This window comes from Pogona vitticeps, chromosome 4 (assembly GCF_051106095.1).
Source record: "Pogona vitticeps strain Pit_001003342236 chromosome 4, PviZW2.1, whole genome shotgun sequence".
Lineage (NCBI taxonomy): Eukaryota > Metazoa > Chordata > Lepidosauria > Squamata > Agamidae > Pogona > Pogona vitticeps.
This window is the reverse complement of record NC_135786.1, coordinates 226984765-227005544: the sequence shown is the minus strand read 5'-3', so window position 1 is coordinate 227005544 and position 20780 is coordinate 226984765. Positions and strand designations below refer to the sequence as shown.

Below are 20780 nucleotides of genomic sequence, written 5' to 3'. Positions count from 1 at the left end.
CAGTGACAGATTTTACTTTCTTGGGCTCCATGATCACTGCAGATGGAGACAGCAGCCACGAAATTAAAAGACGCCTGCTTCTTGGGAGGAAAGGGATGGCAAAGCTAGACAGCATCTTAAAAAGCAGAGACATGACCTTGCCAACAAAGGTCCGCATAGTCAAAGCTATGGTTTTTCCTGTTGTGATGTATGGAAGTGAGAGTTGGATCATAAAGAAGGCTGACCGCCGAAGAATTGATGCCTTTGAATTGTGGTGCTGCAGGAGGCTCTTGAGAGTCCCTTGAACTGCAAGGAGAACAAACCTATCAGTTCTGAAGGAAATCAACCCTGAGTGCTTACTGGAAGGACAAATCCTGAAGCTGAGGCTTCAATACTTTGGCCATCTCATGAGAAGAGAAGACTCCCTGGAAAAAACCGAGGTTGGGAAAGTGTGAAGGCAAGAGAAGAAGGGGACGACAGAGGATGAGATGGATGGACAGTGTCACCGAAACGACCAACGTGAATTTGACCCAACTCTGGGAGGCAGTGGAAGGCAGGAAGTGTGCTCTGGTCCATGGGGTCATGAAGAGTCGGACACGACTTCACGACTAAACAACAACAAAATGCATATGCACATAGACATAGTCCCTATTTTCTAGGATCGCAGATCACATAGCGGTAACTATCCCTTTTCTAATATTGCATTTGATTAATTATATTTCAAGAGATATCGTGTTCACGATTTATGCTACATTTTCCCTCAGAGCAGCTACAGTACGTATTGGGAAAGAGGCTAACAGCTAAAGGGGGCGTTTCGAATGGGCGACCTTCCCGCTCCGGCCTTCTTTCCCGGCTCTCCTCCGACAGCCAAGCGCACTCATCTCCTGTAGAGGGCGCTCGAGAGCCCCGCCGGCTTTTCCCCGTTTCCCTTGCCTCTTGCCCAGTTCCAACCAATCAGCAACCTCGGCCCGGGCATTCTGCGCTCGTGACTCGCCTTTCCCGGGGAAACAAGGTTCCAAAGCTCAAGCAGCTGCTTCAGCGCGCGCTTGCGTGCAGCTTTTGCTGCTTCGGTGTGCTAGCTACAGCCGAGGAGGGGAGAGAAGAAAAAAAAAGACTTGTAGTCCAGGCAGCCTTAAGCAGCGCGTTACTGAGCGGGGAGGGGGATCGCCAAGTTGAGGAATCAGCACGCCGGAAGGCATTTGAGGAGCAAAGGGAGTGGGGGAGGACAGGGGGTTTCTTTGTGTTTTGGTTTGCTGCCTTTTTTTTTTTTTGCTAGGATTTTGTCTAAAAAGCAGCAGATCGGGTGTATGCCATTGAAGAGCAGCAGTATGAGCCTTTCCTCCCGTCCTCTCTCCCTCTTCTGGATCTGATGCATTCGATGCAAAAGATCTATTTTAATTTACTTTTTCGGGTGGGCGAGGAGGTTGCTTCAATTTAATTTTAGCAAGCAGGGTTGGGTTTTAAGTGAGACGCTTGCTACTATTCTTTTTATTTTCGGTCCAAGGAGGAGTGCTGGCGCTTGTCTATTTTTAATGTGTGTGTGTGTGTGCGTGAGCGGGTGTGTGCGGGCAAAATCGGATCTGCAGCTGTTTAAAGGCATAGTTGGCTGCGGGGGAGAGAAGGCTGCCGTGTGAGGTGCTCGTCTTTCTGGTGCATCCGATGCATTTTTAAGCAGCTCGCCCCTGGCTCTCCGGTGGCGACCGAGACCAGCCTCCAGTCGGGCCGTACCTACTTGTTGTGTCCTTTGGGCATGAGCCAGCATGGAGAGCCAAGGCTTCGGTTGTCATCCAGGCGTGTGGGGGTTAGAAACGTCTTGATCTTTCTCTCGGGGAGACTTTTCTCCGGGTAGGACGGTGTCAGGTGTCTTGTAAGGATCCCATCTCGGTCCTGCTCGCGGGGGAGGGGGGGTGCTCTAGGAAAAAAAAGAAGGAAGGGAGGAATTTAATTCTCGGCTCTGCTGCTTTTGAGACGGAATCCCAATTTTTCTCCTTGGCGGGGGGAGAGATAAGGAAACCTACGATTTTTTAAATTTTTCTCCCCATCGGGAGTGGTAGGCATTAGAGGCTTGGGTTCCTTCCAAACCCCCACCTCACCCCCCAGATCGGGTGCTGTGAAGCTGCAACCGTTTTCCTCCGCGGTCTTTTATCTCTCTTTTTTTTTGAGCTGGGGGAAAATGGAGGCTGTGATTGAGAAGGAATGTAGCGCCCTCGGAGGACTCTTCCAGACCACCATCAGTGACATGAAGGTAAGAGGCTTGGGAAAAAGGGTGGTGGTGGTTCCGCCGTGTGTAAATGTGTATGCGTGTCTACACACACACACAGATGCAAGGCCCCCGATGCTCGGTTTGGCAAATCCCCGCCGAGGTAGACCCCTCCTCCTGCTGCTGCCTCTCGGCGGTACCTGCAACGAACGGGCTGCGGAGTGGGTGGGTTTTTTGGGGGGGGGGAAGAAAGAGGGCTAGCTTGGCCGGGCCTCCACCCGAGCCCCACAGATGGAGGCAGCCTGCCCTGGCTTGGCACCGGCGGCAAACTCCATTCCCCCCGAGGGATTGCCTCTTTGCGTGGGTAATCCCGGGTTCCCTTGCACGTCGGGAGGCCAGCAGGACGACGCTTGCTTGCAAGGCGTTCTGTTTCCTCTTCGTCGTGCGTTGGCATCTTTCTCCTTTTTTTCTTCTTCTTCCCTCACGGGCCCAGCCTTTCCCGGCGTCCCTTGGGGTTGTTCTTATTCTTAAGCTAAATGGAACCACAACAGAAAAATATATATATATTAAAAAGAGGGCTGCTCCCTCTGGCGTAAAACAACCCCGGAAAAAACACACACACACACATACACACAATGAAGTAGGGCTTGAACATCAGTGAAATCTTCAGATTATATTGGGAAGATGATGAAATGATACTGTAGGGTTCAGGTTTTTTTCTGCCTGCTGGTCCCAGGGCCCAAGAAAGATGGTAGAAACCTGTTCCTTTCCTAAATGCCATTTTTCATTCTTCTCTTTTGCGGTTTATGCAAACCAAAGCCAAGGAAACGGAGTTTTCCAAGACCGCTGGCCTGGGGGATTCTGGGTGTTGTGGTCCACAGAGAAACTTTGCTAAGCTCTGATTATAAATTCAAATGTATACCCATTTTTGTTAGATGTGCAGTTACTGCTCTTCTCATTGGAAAATATGGTATTTGAAATGTCCACAGTTTTCCATAAATGGAGCTTCTATTCACAGAGGCAGGATACCTTTGAATGTCGGAGGTTGGGGGTGGACGGGGATCACAAACACTCAGGCCCCTCTTTTAAGCTCCCTCACGGAGCCATGAGTGAAAACACAACTGGGTGGGCCTTGGTGTGATTCATTTAGTCAGTTATATCCTTAAACGTTGATCTGGACTTAAATGTGAGTTGTCTGCCTTAAATATAGCATAGTGTTTAATATGAAGCCATGGAGGGTTGCCAACTTTTGGAAAAATTATTTTTCAACTAAATTGCTGACAGTTTGCTAGAAATAAGATATATTTGCCTTTAGTAGACTAGAGAAAAATAACTTCTCACAAAGTGACCGGAGTTGCTGGGGGAGGGATTTAGTGGCTGTCCGTTGAGTTCCTCCTCTCCAAGTTGCATGCAGTATTTATTTGCTGGCCGGTTATAAAGTGGGGAAGGCAAAGTATGGACCCTTAAATGTTGATGGATTGTGATGCCATGTATTCTTTATTATGAGGATGCTGTTTAGAGCTGCTGGGAGTGAAAGTTCAATACTATCCAGTGGGTTGACCTGTTCCCAAGTCCACTGTAGAGTATGGTGGGCAACGTGTGGCCTGCCAGATGTCGGACTGCCATCCCCATCATCCCTGAGCATTTGCTTCTGCTGATTTGTTCTTATGGGAGTTTGGAGAACCTTGCTTTTCACAAAGTCTTGTCTTCCTGTGTGGTCAGCTCGCTGAACTGGCTGGGTGGAATTTCTTGATACATACATATATACTGTATTGAGTTTATATAGTACCCTGTCTTTCAAAGCTGGTGCTCTCTGTGTCGTGTTTGTGGTGTTGGGATGGGTTTGCCATAAAGTTGGTGGTCAGACCGATGTGCATTGTATCTTTAGATACAAATGGGAAAAGGTATAGTGCTCCGAGAGGAGAGGAGCATGGACTTTGCAAGTCCCAGGTTTGGTTCTTTCCATCTCCATTTAAAAGGAGTTATGGATAGCATAACCACCCTGCTTTCTGCGTCCTGGGACTGCTGCCACTCAGATTGGATATTCGTTGGTTATGCCAGATCTTAACCTTTGACCCTCCAGCTGTTTTGGGCTTGCTTCCAGAAGCTCAAACCAACATGGTCAGTGGACAAGAATCTGGAGAAGCATTATAATAGACCAGTGATGTCCATCAGGCAGCTTCGTATGTGATAGTTCCTGTGTGTCAACCATTCCATGGAAAGTGACCACTGTAAGATATGTACATCATCAGTTTAGTGGTTGGGCACCAAGCAGTCCTTGCTTACTGTTATCTGAGAAAGGGCATTAATGCATGATACATGTTTGAGAATTAGAGGTGGTGGGGTCATTATATTGCCTGTTAACAGTGTTTTGAATTACAGGGAAATGTGTGATCTCCTGCCATTTCAGTTTAGCTGTATGACCCCAGGAGGTAGCTGTCAGAAATCGCTGTAGTACTCATTCCTGACAAGGACGAGATGTCTTTGGGATTTTTTTTTTTTATGGAAAGAGAAATCTAACAGCTGCTTAGCTAGAAAAGAAGATGCAGACTTAATGTGGGAAAACAAGGATAATCAAAGTCCAGTTGGCACTGGCGTCCTGTACACTCAGAAATATATCCTTAAAATACTGCATTGTAGTTTTTAATAGTAGATAAGATCTCTCTCTCTCTCTCTCTCTCTCTCTCTCTCTCTCTCTCTCTCTCTCACACACACACACACACACACACACACACACACACACACACACACACACACACACACACACACACACACACACACACACACAGAGAGAGAGAGAGAGAGAGAGAGAGAGAGAGAGAGAGAGAGAGAGAAAGGGGGGGGGGACAAGGAGAAAGGCAAGCGTTATTTGAAGGTGAAAGATGGATTTTTGCCGGGGAGATAGCAATAGAGTTAGGTGGGCACTGGGTGTTTACTCTGATCTTGAACCAAGAGAAACAAAATGAAAGTGTCAGTGAGTGGATGTTTCAGCCAAAAAGCTTGGGAGAGTTCCTTTTTGAACTACATCTCCCAGAAGTCTCCTGTCTGGGGGAATTCTGGTAGTCTTCTTCCAAAGAACAGTAATATTTCCAAGTTCTTCATCAGCCTTTGTGGGAAGAAGTTGGGTTTGTTCTTTTGTTTTTCTCTAGAGAAAATCAGATCCTTTTGTGTTTCCGTCTGAGCAGATCTCTGGAGTGGTCAAAAGTGCAGCTTGTTTTGATCTGAATGTGAGGAGCTTTGTACAATGGGAACCTGTCATAATGAACCCTTTTGAGTTTGGGTTCATCCTTTGTCAAGCAGCATGTGAGGTTCTCTTGAGAGGAAACGGGTGGGATGGGATCCCAAATGAAATCTGCCATCGTTTTTATTTAATCCATTTCAACGGGGTTGGAACATTTTGGCAGATGTTGTCTTTCATTAAATAAAATGTTCTGTCAGGTGGAGTAGGGGCTTGGGAAGTAGGTGTCCTTCCAGCCTTCGAGAATACATTGTCCTTTTATTCTTTCCAGAAAGAAGCAGATATATTTGAGAACTGTGCTAAGCTGCAACCTACAGTTGAAAGAGTATTCACCTGGATACACACACCCTTTTAAACACGCCCATTTTGTGGGCTTTAGCGTAGCTGAGGGTGTGCTTTAAATAAAACAAACCCTTTGATGTAAAAGTGGGAATAATAATTATTTTGCAGTTAATCATGATAAAGCAACTCTGGAAATTAAAAAAGAGAGTCTGTATACTCCATATTTAATTTTGCAGTGTTGTCTAGTCAGCTAAAACACTGCTGATTAATTTCAGAAGGGGGAACTATATTAGACTGCCAATGCAAAGAGGGGTGCTGTGGCACCCTTAAAGCTCACAGATTCACCATTGCAAAAGTTTCAGTGGCCTGGAACCAATTTTTACAGTACAGGGGGTGTTTCGTAGAACATGGTAGTTCCATAATCTGGACCCAACCCTTAAATGAAAGAGACTGGAGATGTGTTTTAGCTGCTTCTGTAAATATTTTTCAGATAACGTGCAAATGTAATATACAGAGATATTTGAAAGCGAGTCATATTGAATTCAGCTGAAGTGTAAGTAAATCTGACACAGGAATGCCTTGTGCGCTTGAGTTCATTTTTATTTGTTGATTTCTTGAATATACATCTTACTTTTCCTCTACTGAACTCAAGACAGTGTAGAAGGCTTCCCTCTGCACAGGAGTCATGTGAGATAGGTCACAGACCGAAAAGAGATTGGCCTATGGTCAGCTAGGGTTAGGGTTCAGTATTGCTAGAACTTGTTTTTTTTTTTTTTCAGAGAACACTTCAGTAACCTAATCAGTACACTACACACTCTCTTTTTCAGTTAGCAGTTTCTTTTCTAGTGATACAGCTGATATTGCAATCCTGGTCAATAAGAATGTACTGGGAAGAGGTTACAGTAATGTTGGACTTAATGTTGGCTCTGACTTAGGACTGAGTTGTAAAGAATTGAAACTGGATTTTTGGATTTAAAAAAAGTCTTCATCCAAGCAAAATGCAGACTAAAAGAATGTGGGAGAAAAGAATTAAGAGACAAGAGTTTATTAATCTTTCCTAAAAACTAAGCAATTAAATTTTTTGAACATTCTTTGTCTGGTGGTAGTTCTTATCAGCAGGCAAATAAAAAAAATTAGAAATATTCTGAGAAGAATGTTTGAGAGGACTGTTATAAGGGTTCATTTGTATTGTTGTTGATAGCAATAATGGCGTAAAATTCTGCCTTGTTAGTAAGCATCCAGGAAGAGGAACAGCTACTTAGTGTTGGTTTTCTTAGATTTTTGTGGAAAGAGAAATTTAGTAATCCTGTTTATGGGATAGACGGCCTTTGTTCCGTCTTAAGTGGCTTGTGTATCAAAGATTCATGGGTCTTTCCCTACTTAGAAATGAACCTACCAGGTATAATGCAGGGGCACTCCTACGCTGGGCCAGCCTCATGTTATGCAAACGTGGATTCCTTTTGGGCGTAGCTTAAAATGTTTCAGACTTTGATTTTGCAGAGAGAATTTCCAGCTGACAGATTAAAAACCAAAGATCGTCTAGGATTGGATTACCCATCGCCATGGGTGTGGGGAGCTGTTGCCGCTCACAGGGAAGGTTCAGCTGCAAGCTGAGACAACAACAGATTTTTTTTTGAATACTTTGTCCTTGTCCACGCTTGTTGGACATGGTTTTAACTGCTCCGGTTCAGCTGCCACCTGTTTGTGGTGAAATAATGGGTGCTTTTCCTTTGTGCCGATGAAGCTTCTGGGTCTTAAGCAGCCTCATGTGTCAGAGATTTCTGAACAGCTTGGAAAGCCCATTTGTCGAAAGAGCCTGTTAACTTGGGGTGTTAAAGATCTGGAGGTTCTCCCTAAAGGCTGACGTTGTTAACATGTCACTCTTGAGTTGAAACATGGATTTGCTTATCCCAAAGAAGCTTTTGTGTTTTCCCAGATGCCAGAGCCCACCAGATTTGTTGTTTAGAGGGGTCTTGCAGGTTACCACTGTAGTAATAAACTACAAATAAACTATAAAAATTAAAACATTTGATCAAATAAAACAGATGGCACCACAAGTAATTCTCTGTATAAACAACAGGATAAGAGGTGTAAAATCAGACAGGGTCAGTGTGGAAGACCTCAGTGAAAAGCAGTGTTTTAAGTTGCGTCCTAAACATTAACAGGGAGGGGGCTGGGCGTAGTTCTACCAAGAGTTGGTTCCATAAAGTTAGAGCCACCACAAATAAGGCCCTACCTCTTGTAGATGACTTTTGGGCTTCCCTCCGGATGTGTATCTATGTTTAGTATCCAAATTGTTGTAGCATTTTTCATTTTTAAATCTGAGATTCAGTCTTTGTGTGTATATGTGTATATTTTGTATGACTTAAATTGAATCTCAGATTTAATCATGAAAAATGCTGTGATGCTTCTGTTATGTTGTTTGCATTTAATTTTTAGCTATTCCCCCATTAAAAAGTCATAGTGCTTGGAAAAAGTAACTTTTTTGGACTAGAATTCCGAATTTGATTCAGCCAACCTGGCTAGAGGATTCTGGGCACTCTAATTCGAAATGCCAACATTTTCAAGATCTGTAGAGATATGATGTCTCTTGCTACTTCCAGGAGCAGAAGCAACATGTTTCTGAATACCGCTTGCTGGCAGCTGGCTGCGAGATAAGGATATTGTCTCACATCCCATTCATAGACTTCCTAGAGGCCATTTACATTGGCTGTGGTAGGAAACAGGATGCTGGACGAGATAGGCCTTTGGTCTGACCCTCAGGATTCTTCAGTTTTTCTGTTTTTGTTTCTGTTTTAATGAAATGATTGGCTGAGTTCCAGCAAGATAGTTGAGAAAATCTGGCTGATGTTCTGTCAAATTTGGGTAGTATTTGTCAATGGCCTACGTAGGCCATGGGTTGTGACGACTGGTATCTGGTACATTCCCAGTTGGATCCATATATAGTTCCTTTGTACATAAGTGCCTTTCTTTCTGCAATGGAATAGTTCCTCTTTTGATGTTGGAGCAGTGTCAGGAAACAACCTTTGCCAAATCACTAGTTAAGGGAAATTATCACTTGAGATACTTGAACCATCTTCTTGGTTAGAATACTTGTTCTTTCAGAGAATGTATTGAAGTGGGAAGAAAGGATCTTGATGGGGATGGGGATGGTGGCAGATCATCCTGGACATCATATTGACAAATGTAGGGTTATGCATGGCTTCATAGGGGTAAGTGTTGAATGAGTGAGGAGAAGGCACTCTAGCCACCGTGTGGTTGGGAGAGCATGTATTGATCTTAAAATGATTTTGAGAATGCACCTCAGTATTATGAAACTCTCTCGGGAACAATTACTTGTCTTGAGATCTTTATTAGAATTTCATTCATTTTATGCTAGTTCCTACGGTGAGAGTTGGCATCTGTCCAGTCTAGAAAAGAGGGTCAGATATCCTGTCAAAAGCTAGCCTTATGTCAATTACTCTACCATAGGTGTTATTAAATGCTACATCCAGGTACGTAAGTAACGGGATGTCCTGCTGAATTCAGTAAATGAATTGAACTTAGTGATGCCTCTGTTTCCAAGGTGTCTGTAGCTTTATACTTCCTCTTTAATTATTGTCTAAAGATGTTGGCAGCTACAGCATACAAACAACAGAACAATAGAATTGAGTAACTGTTGAGGTGGAAGGATCATCAAGCAAAGTGGGAGTTTGTTCCATGTGGCTATTATGTGTGGCTTTTGAGAAGAAGGGGATCCAGAAAGTCTGTAGACCAGGGTGGGGAACGTTGGGCCTTCCAGACATTTTTGAGAAGAGACAACCTCCCCCCCCCCCCCCAGTAATCTCATACTCTTATCCATAGAGCCTCTGGGCGTTTGAAGTCCCAAACATATAGTGAGCTGATAGTTTCCCACTCCTGTTCTGGATAAGAGTTGCAAGAGCCGAGGTTCCAGGTCCCACACTTTGAAAGGATGCATAGCCAGGTGCCTTGGCTGCTGTACAGATGAGGAGTGAAGGAGACACCATGCCTGTTGTCAGTAGTTTTTTTTAAATAAAAAAACAAGATTCCTGTTTGCTTTATCAGGGTGAATTTGATTTGAATCAAACTGATTTAATGTTTTTTTAAAAAATGGATATTTTTGATTATTTAAATAAAAACCATTACAATTAATTTGTGTTTTAAATTAATTTGATTTTAAAAAAAAACCACATCGATTGTTACCCACCCTGGCTTTTATTGTGAAACGACAACGAAGAGTCTTGTATATGTTTTATTGGAATCAAATAATCACAAAATTGTAGAACTGGAGGGGATTCCAAGTCCAGTGAGTCCAATCCTTTGCTGAATCAAGAAGTCAGTCCCTAAACATTCCTCATAGATGGGGATCCAACTGGTGCTTAAATTCCCCAATGAAGAAAAGTGTCTGAACTTCCGAAGCAGTCTGTTCTGTTGTTGAACAGTCTTCATTGTCAGAAATTTCTTCCTGCAGCGCCACCAGGACAGTGAGCTACAGTGGGGTCTCTACTTAAAAACGTCCCTACTTAAGAACAATCCAACTTAAGAACAGCTCCATTTGCTAAATTTTGCTTCTACTTGAGAACAGAAATCCAAGATAAGAACAGGAAAAAAAAACTTTCCTGCTCTTTTTTTAAGGTCATCTTAGGTTAAAAAAAAATTCTCCCCCTAGTAGTAGAGTACGTATTAACCAGCTTTGCATTAGTTCCTATGGGAACTAATGCTTCAATGTACGAACGCACCTCTACATAACAAAAAAACAGCCAGAACGGATTAATTGGTTTTCAGTCCATTCCAATGGGAAATTTTGCTTCAACTTAAGAACGTTTCAACTTAAGAACACCATTCCAAAACGGATTAAGTTTTTAAGTAGAGGTTCCACTGTAGTTTCTATGGACGGAAAAGAGCAGATACGGATTAAATGGTTTTCAATGCATTCCTATGGGAAATGCAGATTCAACATAAGAACTTTTCAACTTGAGAACCACCTTCCAATACAGATTAAGTTCTTAAGTAGAGACCCCACTGTATCCTCAAAAGCCTTCTGTTCAGATCTCACCTTGGCCACTGAATGGAGTCACTGGGTGACCTTGAGTGAGTTCCCCCCGTCAGTTTTTGGCCCCTTGATTGCAGTTAGATGTTGCTGTAAATGTGTCCTGTAAAGCAGTGGTGTCCAACCTTGGGCCTCCAGATGTTTTTGGACTGCAACTCCCAGGACCTTTCACCACCACCTCTGCTAGCCAGGATTTCTGGGAGTTGAAGTCCAAGAACATCTGGAGGCCCAAGGTTGGGGACCACTGCTAATGTCACATTAAGGTATGCAAATCATTGTGGTGTAGTAGTTAGCATGTTGGACTGGAAAGAACATGGTTTAAGAGTAATGAAACTCATTAAGTGTCTCTCTCACTCGCTCAATCTCACATTTTAACCTAACACAAAGGATTGCTGTGACAATCAGGGTGCATTTGATTTAAATCAACATTTATTTATTTTTTTTAAAACTAAGATTATTGACTATTTAAATCCCCCCAAAATTGATTTTTAAATTTAAAATGTGTTTTAAATCAATTGGATTTAGGAAAAAAAAACACGTTGGTTTTTTAATTCACCCTGGTGATCATTAAAATGAGGAGCACGAGAACCTTGACCCTTGGGGAAAATTTGTGCTGCAAATGTAATAAATAAATAAATAATTACTTAATGGTTTGTGCCAAATCTTAAAAGAGTTCTGCAGGAATGTTGAACATTTATTCACTTAACCTGCTGTATTGCCGCAGGAGTTGTGATTACCGGAGTTGACCTTTGTTTTGCTTGTACAGCTGGCCATAGCATGTCCTGGGTTTGTAGGGTTGTGGGATGCCTCTCTGGTTGAACATTTCATAACGTCGTGCAGTCAGATATGTACTTTGCACACAGGCTAATGTCCAGAGGTTATTACAAATACTGATTGGAATTGTGTTTTCTGCATATGTCTTTATTCTCTTTGTAGTCCTTTCCTGTTTTTTTTTAAAAGATTTTTTTTTGTTTTTTTGCTAGCACATTTAGTGGCAAAAACCAGCTGATCGCTCACTTGTTTGTTTGTAATTAAGTTCAGCCAACTGGTCCCCCCTTGCTCTGCAGTTCTTTGCCATTATAAACAGCTGCACTGTGTTTCTTTTTGGACTTGGACGATGGAAAGGGAGGGGAAAAAAACCCTTCTGATTTTTATCTTCTGATGTTGAGTGTTGATCTTGGAAACAATCAACTCAGCAGCTGTCAGCTCATTGGGGTTTCTTTAAAACTATGGCAGTGCAGTGTAAATGGGTGGCTATTTTTAGCTTTAAAGCAGTTGCTTGGATCCTAGGAAGCTTACTCCCTGAGGCAGTGCAGACAGCTTCTAAGGGAGGCTCTGTTGCCTCCTTACCCCATCCCATTGTCCTTTTTGTGGAGCTGAGGGTGTGATCTTGCATTGATCATTAGTGGTACAGATCAGTGGGATAGGTGTTGGAGCCTTCCCCCCCCCTTTAAGCATTTCCTCTGACACCTTAAAAGCTAAGTCTTAAAAGCTTATTGTGACTCCTGCCTTTGAAGCAAGTTCAAACAATTCTTTACTATTTTTACTCAACAGGTAAATATGCTGTGACTTGTCAGAGAGCTGAAACTCTCAAGAATATTTCCTCCTTCCAGGTTGCTTGGAGGTGAATCTGAATTGCCCCAGGTGACTTGGAAAGTGGTTAATCATCTTTGTCTTCATCATCTTTGTGTAGGCCTGCCCTTAATCTATTGTTTGGCAATCTCCAACTCATCCATCAAGTGTCTGTGTTTTATTAGAAACATAAGAAGCCGCCTTTAATGGAGTCAAATCGTTGATCCATATATCCTAGTTTTGTTGACTGACGGGTATCAACTGTGAAGAGTTTCAGGCAAGAATCTTTCCTATTCCTGTCTTAGTTATTGGAAATTTTGCCTGGGGTTTCTAGCATGCAGAACAGTCACTGAGCGACAGGTCTTTTGTCTCTATCACTATTGCTTCCACAACTTGCTCTACAACAAGTTGCACTTACTGGCATCCACCATCAATTTGTGTGATGATGCATTTTTGGAGATTAGCCCTCATGTGCCTGCTTGTGCTTGAAAAACTCTCCAGGGGATCTTGTGTTTCAGTGGCACAGCCATCATCATGCTGCGTGGTATTTATTGAGAGATGCGTCCTTCCCCTTTCCCAACCTCAAACAGGAGTCAAGCCGGCAAAGGACTGCCCCAGACAGAGTGAGTGCACAAGGCTGCACTATAATGGTTGTAGGGTCCTTGGTGTTTCTCTCATCTGGTATCTTCCTACTGAGCTAGACAGGAGAAGCAGCAATGATTTGAAAACTGCAGGACTGGCTGGCTTGCTCTCACATCCAACGTCGTGGAGGCAGTGCTGTGAAGATAGAAGAATCTGTGGACAGTCCTGTTCACTGTCCCCTGAGCGTTTGGATGTATAATTCTGCTCCTGTTCCTAGAGCCAGGATTGCACACAAAGCTTCGTAATGAACATGGGTAACTTGGTAATCTTAAACCGAACCAGGCAGCTAGTCAAGTAGCATCAGCTCTGTAGTGGCAGGTGGTTTCTAGTGTCTGCAAGGCTGGCTTTATGCGACAAGCTGATTAAGCTACAAGTTTGGGAAAACTATGTAGATTCTGAAAAGCAGTACTGATATGTTGCATCAGTCATCTTTTAAAAATGAAAAGGGGAAGCACTCTAAAACAAACATTGACTGCAATCCTGTTGCTTAATGTAGTAAGTCGCAACCAGAGTAGGCCAGAATTAATGGAAGTTACCGAGGAGATGACTAAAATCTCCACTAATTCAGTGGGCCTACTTTAGTTTGACTTGCTACACTAAGCAATAGGGTTTTGGCCACTGGTTTTGAATTTATATTTTGGTAATGCTACTGGATGCCTAAAACATGACATAGCTTTGGGTATTGCCAGGGCCTGGAAAATTTTAGAATGTCTCACCAGTCAGCATGACCGGACTATAGCCTTGCAATTTATTGGTATTAGGAATCACTGATTTATACCTTCAGACTTGGGTTGCTTTATTACCTGTGTGCCTGTGAGGTCATGAAGCTTGTATTTTGAATGCCTTTCTTTTGAATGTCTCCAGCAAAAATAAAACTGATCGCAAAAGTGCCCCGCCTTTTAAGGAGCCACAGTTCCCTCCCACCCCGGGATGTGTCCTCATTCGGTTGAAATTGGGAGCAGGGAATCTCCCTATTCTCCAGCATGGGACTACTCTACATTCTCCTGCAGAGCTGTATCTCTATGTACCGCTCAAATGCTTTTCTTACAAGAAGAGGGCAGTTTTCCTTTTGCAATGGGAAGGGGGAGAGGAGGACTGCAGGATTAGAGAGGCAGATGAAGGGGAAGGAGGCAGGCAGGCAGGGAGCTGTGACTCACTGAGCAGCATTTTTCACTCGTCACAGATGAGTGGATGAGTGCATTTTTCAAGCCCTGGGTATTGCCATGTCTTAATCCAGCCCTGATCTCAAGGAAGGCTATGTTACCTGAGGACAAGAACATGAGCTTTGTCTGTTAACTGCTGGGCTGAACCTGTTGCACCATCTGCCCTCTAGCTGCAGTGTTTGCAACATCTGGAAAGCAGCAACAGCGAGATGCTCCAGAGGTGCTGTGATGGTCTCTCAGGCCATCTCAGGCAAGAGGGAGCTCTCTGTTGTAATATGTGTGCATTTGTCTCCAACTCTGCTGCCAATGGCAAGGGCTTCATGCTGTCTTATGGAAGGGTCCATTCCACGAACCTTCTGCAGGCTAAACTGGCATTCTGATTCTGACCTCAGAATGTTCTGCTGTGTAATATCTTTGAATATGCTCATGTTCAGTGTCATAAGTAAGAGAGCATCAGTGTTCCGGGAGCCACTGCAAGGGTTTTGCCACTGACAGTACCCGAGGTGGCAGCTGAAGGGCTGTTCAGCAGTCTAAGCAGTACTCCTCTCAGCAAGGTCCAAAGCCACATAGGACAAATAAATACAGTGGTACCTCGCATTGCGACGTTAATTCATTCCAGCGAAATCGCTGCTGAACAAAAACGTCGCAATGTGAAAAAAAAAAAGCCCGTAGAAACGCATTAAAACGCGACTAATGCGTTCCTATGGGCTTAAAACTCACCGTTCAGCGAAGATTCTCCATAGCGCGGCCATTTCTGGTGCCTCTTAAGCGAGAAATCCGTCCCAGAAAACAGCGGGTGGCCATGTTTTTTCCCCGGTGGCCATTTTGAAACCACCGATCAGCTGTGTGAAAATGGTCGCTTTGCGATGATTGGTCATCGCAAAGCGAAAATACCCCATAGGGAACATCGCAAAGCGATCGCAAAAGCAATAATAAAATCTTCGTTGCAAAGTGATTTCGTCGCTAAACGGAGCAATCGCTATGCGAGGGACCACTGTATTTTTCTTGTGTTGGAGACTCAATTTTGGCTTTGGACCATACTAATGAAGAGAGCTGAAGAATTGCAGCTTTAAAGTCCCCCTCCCATTCCAGCCAAGCAGAACACTACAGATGTTGGCAAATGGTTTTGTAGTGTCAGTAACCCAGCAAGGAATTTGAGCATTGCTGCATAACAATCTTACTGACCAGACCAGTATTTAATGATAAAACATCGTTGTAATTAATTCTGTATGGAACGATGGTTAATACATAACATGTGAAGATGCTCTTTGGTTCACTCATTCTCAGCTGGCAGGCAAGGAGGAAACAGTAAAACCAAAAGTGTAAAACAGGCCTGTGTGCCCAGAATCTGCAACCTTTTCCATCAAAACCTGGCTTGCTGCTACAGAGGGTAAGGTATAGTTAGACCTGAAATAGTTACTTTTGCATTAAACAGAAGGACAAGCACACTGATGCATTGAAGGTTTTGAAAGCGTCCTTAAGAGCACTGTTTTCCATAAGACTAAATACTTTCCTCCTGTTCATTGCAAAAATAACTGTTTTAATGCATTAAGTATAGTGCATTATTTCCAAGTCCAGAGTATCTTAAACAGGGCTAAGTGCTTAGCTAGTTGGGAACGATTGCTCAAATAATAGTCAAGTAGTTTTAGAATAAACTACTTGATTATTAGATCAATCCCAAATAACCTGTGCCTGAAGAAGTGAGTTGAATCCTTGGATATTCAAGCAAGAAGAAATAATCAAGACTTGAAGGTGCCATCATAGTTCTATTTTGTTAAGCAGACCCAAAAGACCTTGTTGAACTGGGCTGGCAGCCTATATAGTCTAGCTTTTGCAGTGGATAATTAAAATTCTGTTTTATTTATTAATTTGGTTCATGTCCCATCTCCCAAAATTGAGACGTAAGGTGGCTCACAAGAAGCAGAAAGAAGAGGGAATTGCAGATAGTTGTCATGAAAGACAACCCGATAGAGAAGAAATCTGAGGATGACTGAATGAATTGCTGTTTTGTTTAGTTATTATGCTGAAACAGATGAGGTCAAGGTTGCGAAGCTGGTTGGAATTCCAAAATCGTCAAGAGTTGACAGATATCTTACAAAGCACAGAGCTCTTTAGATCCATTTCATGATTATAAGCGAGGGAGGCCTGGGCCCATTTATTGCCCTAACTGGGTCTTTGGGAAGAAAATCCCAAGTCTCTAAATTGAGTTTAATAGGTCCATGAGGTCTCCTGGAAAAGATGGAAGAACTAGAGAAGTGATCAAAACAGTATTAAACTCCCCTTGAGCAGTTCCATATTATACCAAAAAAGAAAAAAAGGTGAGATTTAAATGTGGAGAGAAAGCTGTGTGAGACATTAACATTCAGCACAGGAAAAATATTGCTGATTCAGTGTACTTATTTGGTCATATTTTGCGTTTCCATCTGAGGAAACCAGGAAAGAGATGGTTTGCAGTGTGGAATGAGGAGTAAGAGTCAGGTGAGCAGGGTGAAGAGAGCAGCAGGTGACAGCTTCCAGGTAGAATTTGATTTAAATCACAATTTAATTTTTTTAAATCTGATTTTTGATGATATAAATTAAAAGTTTAATTTTTGAAATACCATTGATTGTTATCTATCCTATGGAGTGAGAATCATCAATTGACACGGGAACGAAAATGGAATGCAATAGTCAGGAATGGCAAGGGAAGAATAAGTTGAGGAGACCATGAGTTCTAGTGCATTCGTTCACTTTTTCCAATGGAAAAACCAAATGCTGGGCTGGAAAAAATTAATATGAAATATTTTCTATTCTGTATTGAATGAAGTGCTTTTCAAGATGATGTCTTAATCAAAATAGGTAGCTCATATTAAAATGTTGAGCTGTTGATGGTAATAGATTCAAGAATACAGTGGTGCCTCGCCTAGTGATTGCTCCGTTTTACGGCGAAATCGCTTTGCGATGGACTTTTTGCCATCGCCATAGCAATTGCTTAGCGATGGCCCCATGGGTAAAAATCGCTTTGCGTGGATTGCAGTTCCAAAATGGCCGCCGGAAAAATAAAATGGCGACTGCAATTTTGCCTCGCTTTAGAGGCACCCAAAATGGCCACCGCTATGGAGGGTTTTCACTTACGGGTAAGTTTTTAGCCCATAGGAACGCATTAAACACGTTTTAATGTGTTCCTATGGGCTTTTAAAAATCGCTTAGCGATTAAATCGTTTAGCGACTTTTTCCCTGCACGAATTAATGTCGCTAAGCGAGGAACCACTGTATGTTAGTTTAAATGTGACTAACTTTGCCACTATTAATATGCCATAATATGTGTGTGATAAAGATACACTATGTAGGAATTGTGTTGCCTTGGGCAAGCTGCACAGTCCTGGGGTGCCCCCAGAAGAAGGGAATAGTAAAACCGCTTCTGAGTATCCAGTACCTAGGAAATCATGGAAAGTGTTGCCATTAATTGGAATTCTCTTGATGGCACACCGTTGTTGTTGTTGTTGTTGTTGTTGTTGTTGTTGTTGTTGTTGTTGTTGTTGTTGTTGTTGTTATGAAGTTTAGTATCCAAATCTGCTGATGATCATTACACAGTCCAAATGCTATACAGTACTGGGGTTTTTCCCTTATTGCTGGCTCACTGTTTCGCAAGTGGGTGCATGATTGTTTCCTTGGCTTGAGGGAAGCTGAAGAAGATGCTGGCTGGCTAGCAGCATGGGTAGGCTTCCTTGTGTGAGTGCCCACTTGTCTTGCATGAGCTAATAGGATTTGGGGCAATGAGTCTTAATTTCTGACACATATAGGAGTCCTCTATAGCTCATAAATATGCCAAATAGTATTATTTGAATGCATTTCATGTTGAAGTGGAAAAGAAATTTAGATTCACCAAGAAACCATTTTGTATAGTGAAAATACTTGTATATTTGTTCACCCTTCCAATCACATACCCTACCTGAAATTTACCCAAAGTTTGTTTGAATCCATTTCAACCTTGCCGTCCTAAAAATGAGAGAAACCCCTCCCCCAACTGTGGCTTGAACATTTCTGAAAATGTACATCTCTGGGCAAAAACAGGAATGATTCGTGTATTCGTTTTTTGGGATCTACTTGGACACTCTTAAAAATTCAATAACTCAAACAAAAAAGTTAGTAAGTGGCTTTTTTATGGCTGAGAATTCTCTGCTTTTCCCTTCTGCCTAATAAAGAATTTTCTGGAAGTTGGTGTGATCTAAATTAATTTCATTTTACTGACTCTCAGTGCTCCAGGTAGTAAGTACTTCACTTGTAGGGAAAGTTATTCAACTTTGAAAGGAATTAAGTGTACTTGATTAGTTTACAGCTAGCAGAAAATGTAGCAGCAAGGCTTATGATCTATCATCTCTTTTGGCCCTGTAGCCTTCCCTGGTTGGCCATGCAATTCTGAGTCCAATTGAAGGTTGTTGAATTGAGTAGTATTTTTGAAGCCGTAAAAGCTTAAATTGTTTGGGACACCAACCCATAACAGAATATTCCTCCTACTGTGGATCTGCTTTTACTCTGGCCATCATCCAGGGCCTTTTTTCACATGTCTCCAAAGATGGTGAGAAAGGAAAGGGCTTTTTCCAGTTGTGGCTTTACCTTTTGGAATGGTAGACATTGCTCAAAGCACAGAGGTAAAACTGCAGTACTCTGCTCATGGCCTGAGTTCGATCCCGGGCTCAAGAAGCTTGGCTTGAGGTTCACTCAGACTTCCATCCTTCCGAGGTTGGTAAATTGAGTACCCAGCTTGCTGGAGTGGGGGAACAATGTATAGCCTGCATGTTTAAGTTGTAATTATACCCAGAGAGAGCTTTAAGCACTATGGGGTGGTATATTAGCAGCATGCTCTGTTATACAGTGGGGTCTCGACTTACGAACTTAATCCGTATTGGAAGGCAGTTCTCAGGTCGAAAAGTTCTTAAGTCGAATCTGCATTTCCCATAGGAATGCATTGAAAACCATTTAATCCGTATCTGCTCTTTTCGTCCATAGAAACTAATGGGAAGCTGCTATTCCGCCTTCTGCCACTAGAGGGGGATATTTTTTCTTTTTTCCTTTTAACCTAAGATGACTTAGCTTTAAAAAAAAGGAAAAAAAAGAGTTCGTAACTCGAATCTAAGTTCGTAAGTCGAGTCCATATATTCCTATGAGAGCGGTTCGTACGTCGAAACGTTCGTATGTCGAGCCGTTCGTAAGTCAAGACCCCACTGTATATTGTTCTTGCATATCCATCTATAAGGCACTTGAAATCTTACCTTGTAAGAAACAGTTGTCCACAAAGTGGAAGTAATAATGATAATAATCATGGTTACGGTAGTAATTATAGTAATAAAAATAACAGTCGTAGTAGTAACAAATAATGGGAATGGTCATAATTGCATGATTTTCAGAAATAGAGGGGGGAAATGCTGTTTCGTTTTGACCCTGATCCAGCTTCAGATGTGAACCAGAGTCATAGTGCGAAGTGAAAAAACATCCAGATGTTCAATCTGTTCTTTGCTTCCCTCCATTCCCAAAGTTTTCCTGGGAAACAGAACCAAATCTTTTGCCTGGAAGATCTCACTGTGGCATTTTCTGACGCCATGTGAGAATGTGAAAACGGCTGTTTGAACTGTTTGAAGAATTTCTTTGCCTTTACTGTGTCTCTTACATTTCAGATTTTAGCTGCCTTGAACTTCTTAGGGAAAAAAGGCAGGGTATAAATGTTTTAAATACAGTGGTGCCCCGCATAGCAAGGTTAATCTGTTCCGGATTAACCGTCGCTATGGGGAAACATCGCTATATGGAATGGAAAACGTCATAGAAACGCATTAAAATGAGTTTAATGTGTTCCTGTGGCTCCTAAACTCACAGCTCTGCAAAGTTTCTCCATAGCGCCTCCATTTTCGCACCCTCGGTAAGCAAGGGCAGGGCGCGAAAATGGTGTGGGCGGCCATTTTCTGCACCCGGTGGCCATTTTGGAACCGCCGATCAGCTGTTTCCAACATGGCCGCCGGGTGCAGAAATGATCGCAATGCGATGTTTAGCCTATCTAAACATCACAATGCGATCGCATTAGCGACCCCAAAAAATGGGTCGCTATGCGGATTCATCGTTAAACGGTGCGCTCGTTAAGCGAGGCACCACTGTAAATGGTTAAGAGGGCCTCTGAGCACATTTAGTGGCATCTACTCAGTCCAGTGACCTGTAAGATGTAAATTTAGAAAGGCTGGTTGAATAAAGTTATTTGGTTTCTCTTTATCGTTGTTTTCTTTCTCTTCCAGGGAAGCTATCCCGTGTGGGAAGATTTCATAAACAAAGCCGGGAAACTGCAATCTCAGCTTAGGTAAGCTGTTCATGAATCTCCGTGTCTCGTGCCTTTTCTGTGCCCACTAGGGGGTTCTGTACGGACACAGTGGCATTTTTCCTTCCTTTGCTTGTGCTACCCATGTGGTTTGGTTCACATGTGCTCACCATGGTCATTTGGAACCCTGGTTGCTGCTGTGCATAGGCAATTGCAAACCATGGGTAATGGTGACAATAGAAGGGAAAGAAATATCATCTGACAGGTGCTGGGGAAGGAATATGCAGTCTTATCCATAGATCTGGATCTGCAAAACATGGTTAGCTCTGCACTGGGTTATTCACTACCATTAGATAACTCTGTTTCCCCCTCCC

At 42.8% G+C, this 20780-nt stretch overlaps 1 protein-coding gene across 31 annotated transcripts in view; it reads left to right on the top strand.

Moving 5' to 3' along the window:
- The first annotated feature begins 890 nt into the window (after positions 1-890).
- The window catches only part of MTSS1 (MTSS I-BAR domain containing 1), a 170646-nt gene continuing 150756 nt past the window's right edge, over positions 891-20780 (top strand). For 17 of the 31 annotated variants that reach the window (XM_078391641.1, XM_078391632.1, XM_078391642.1 and 14 more), the window contains exons 1-2: positions 932-2224; positions 20387-20448. In XM_078391641.1, coding sequence (XP_078247767.1) covers positions 2153-2224; positions 20387-20448 — 134 coding nt within the window. In that variant the 5' untranslated portion in view covers positions 932-2152. Of the gene's footprint in view, positions 2225-20386; positions 20449-20780 lie in introns of all 31 variants that reach the window. The other 14 variants (XM_072999315.2, XM_020796538.3, XM_072999309.2 and 11 more) reach the window with 2 other exon arrangements.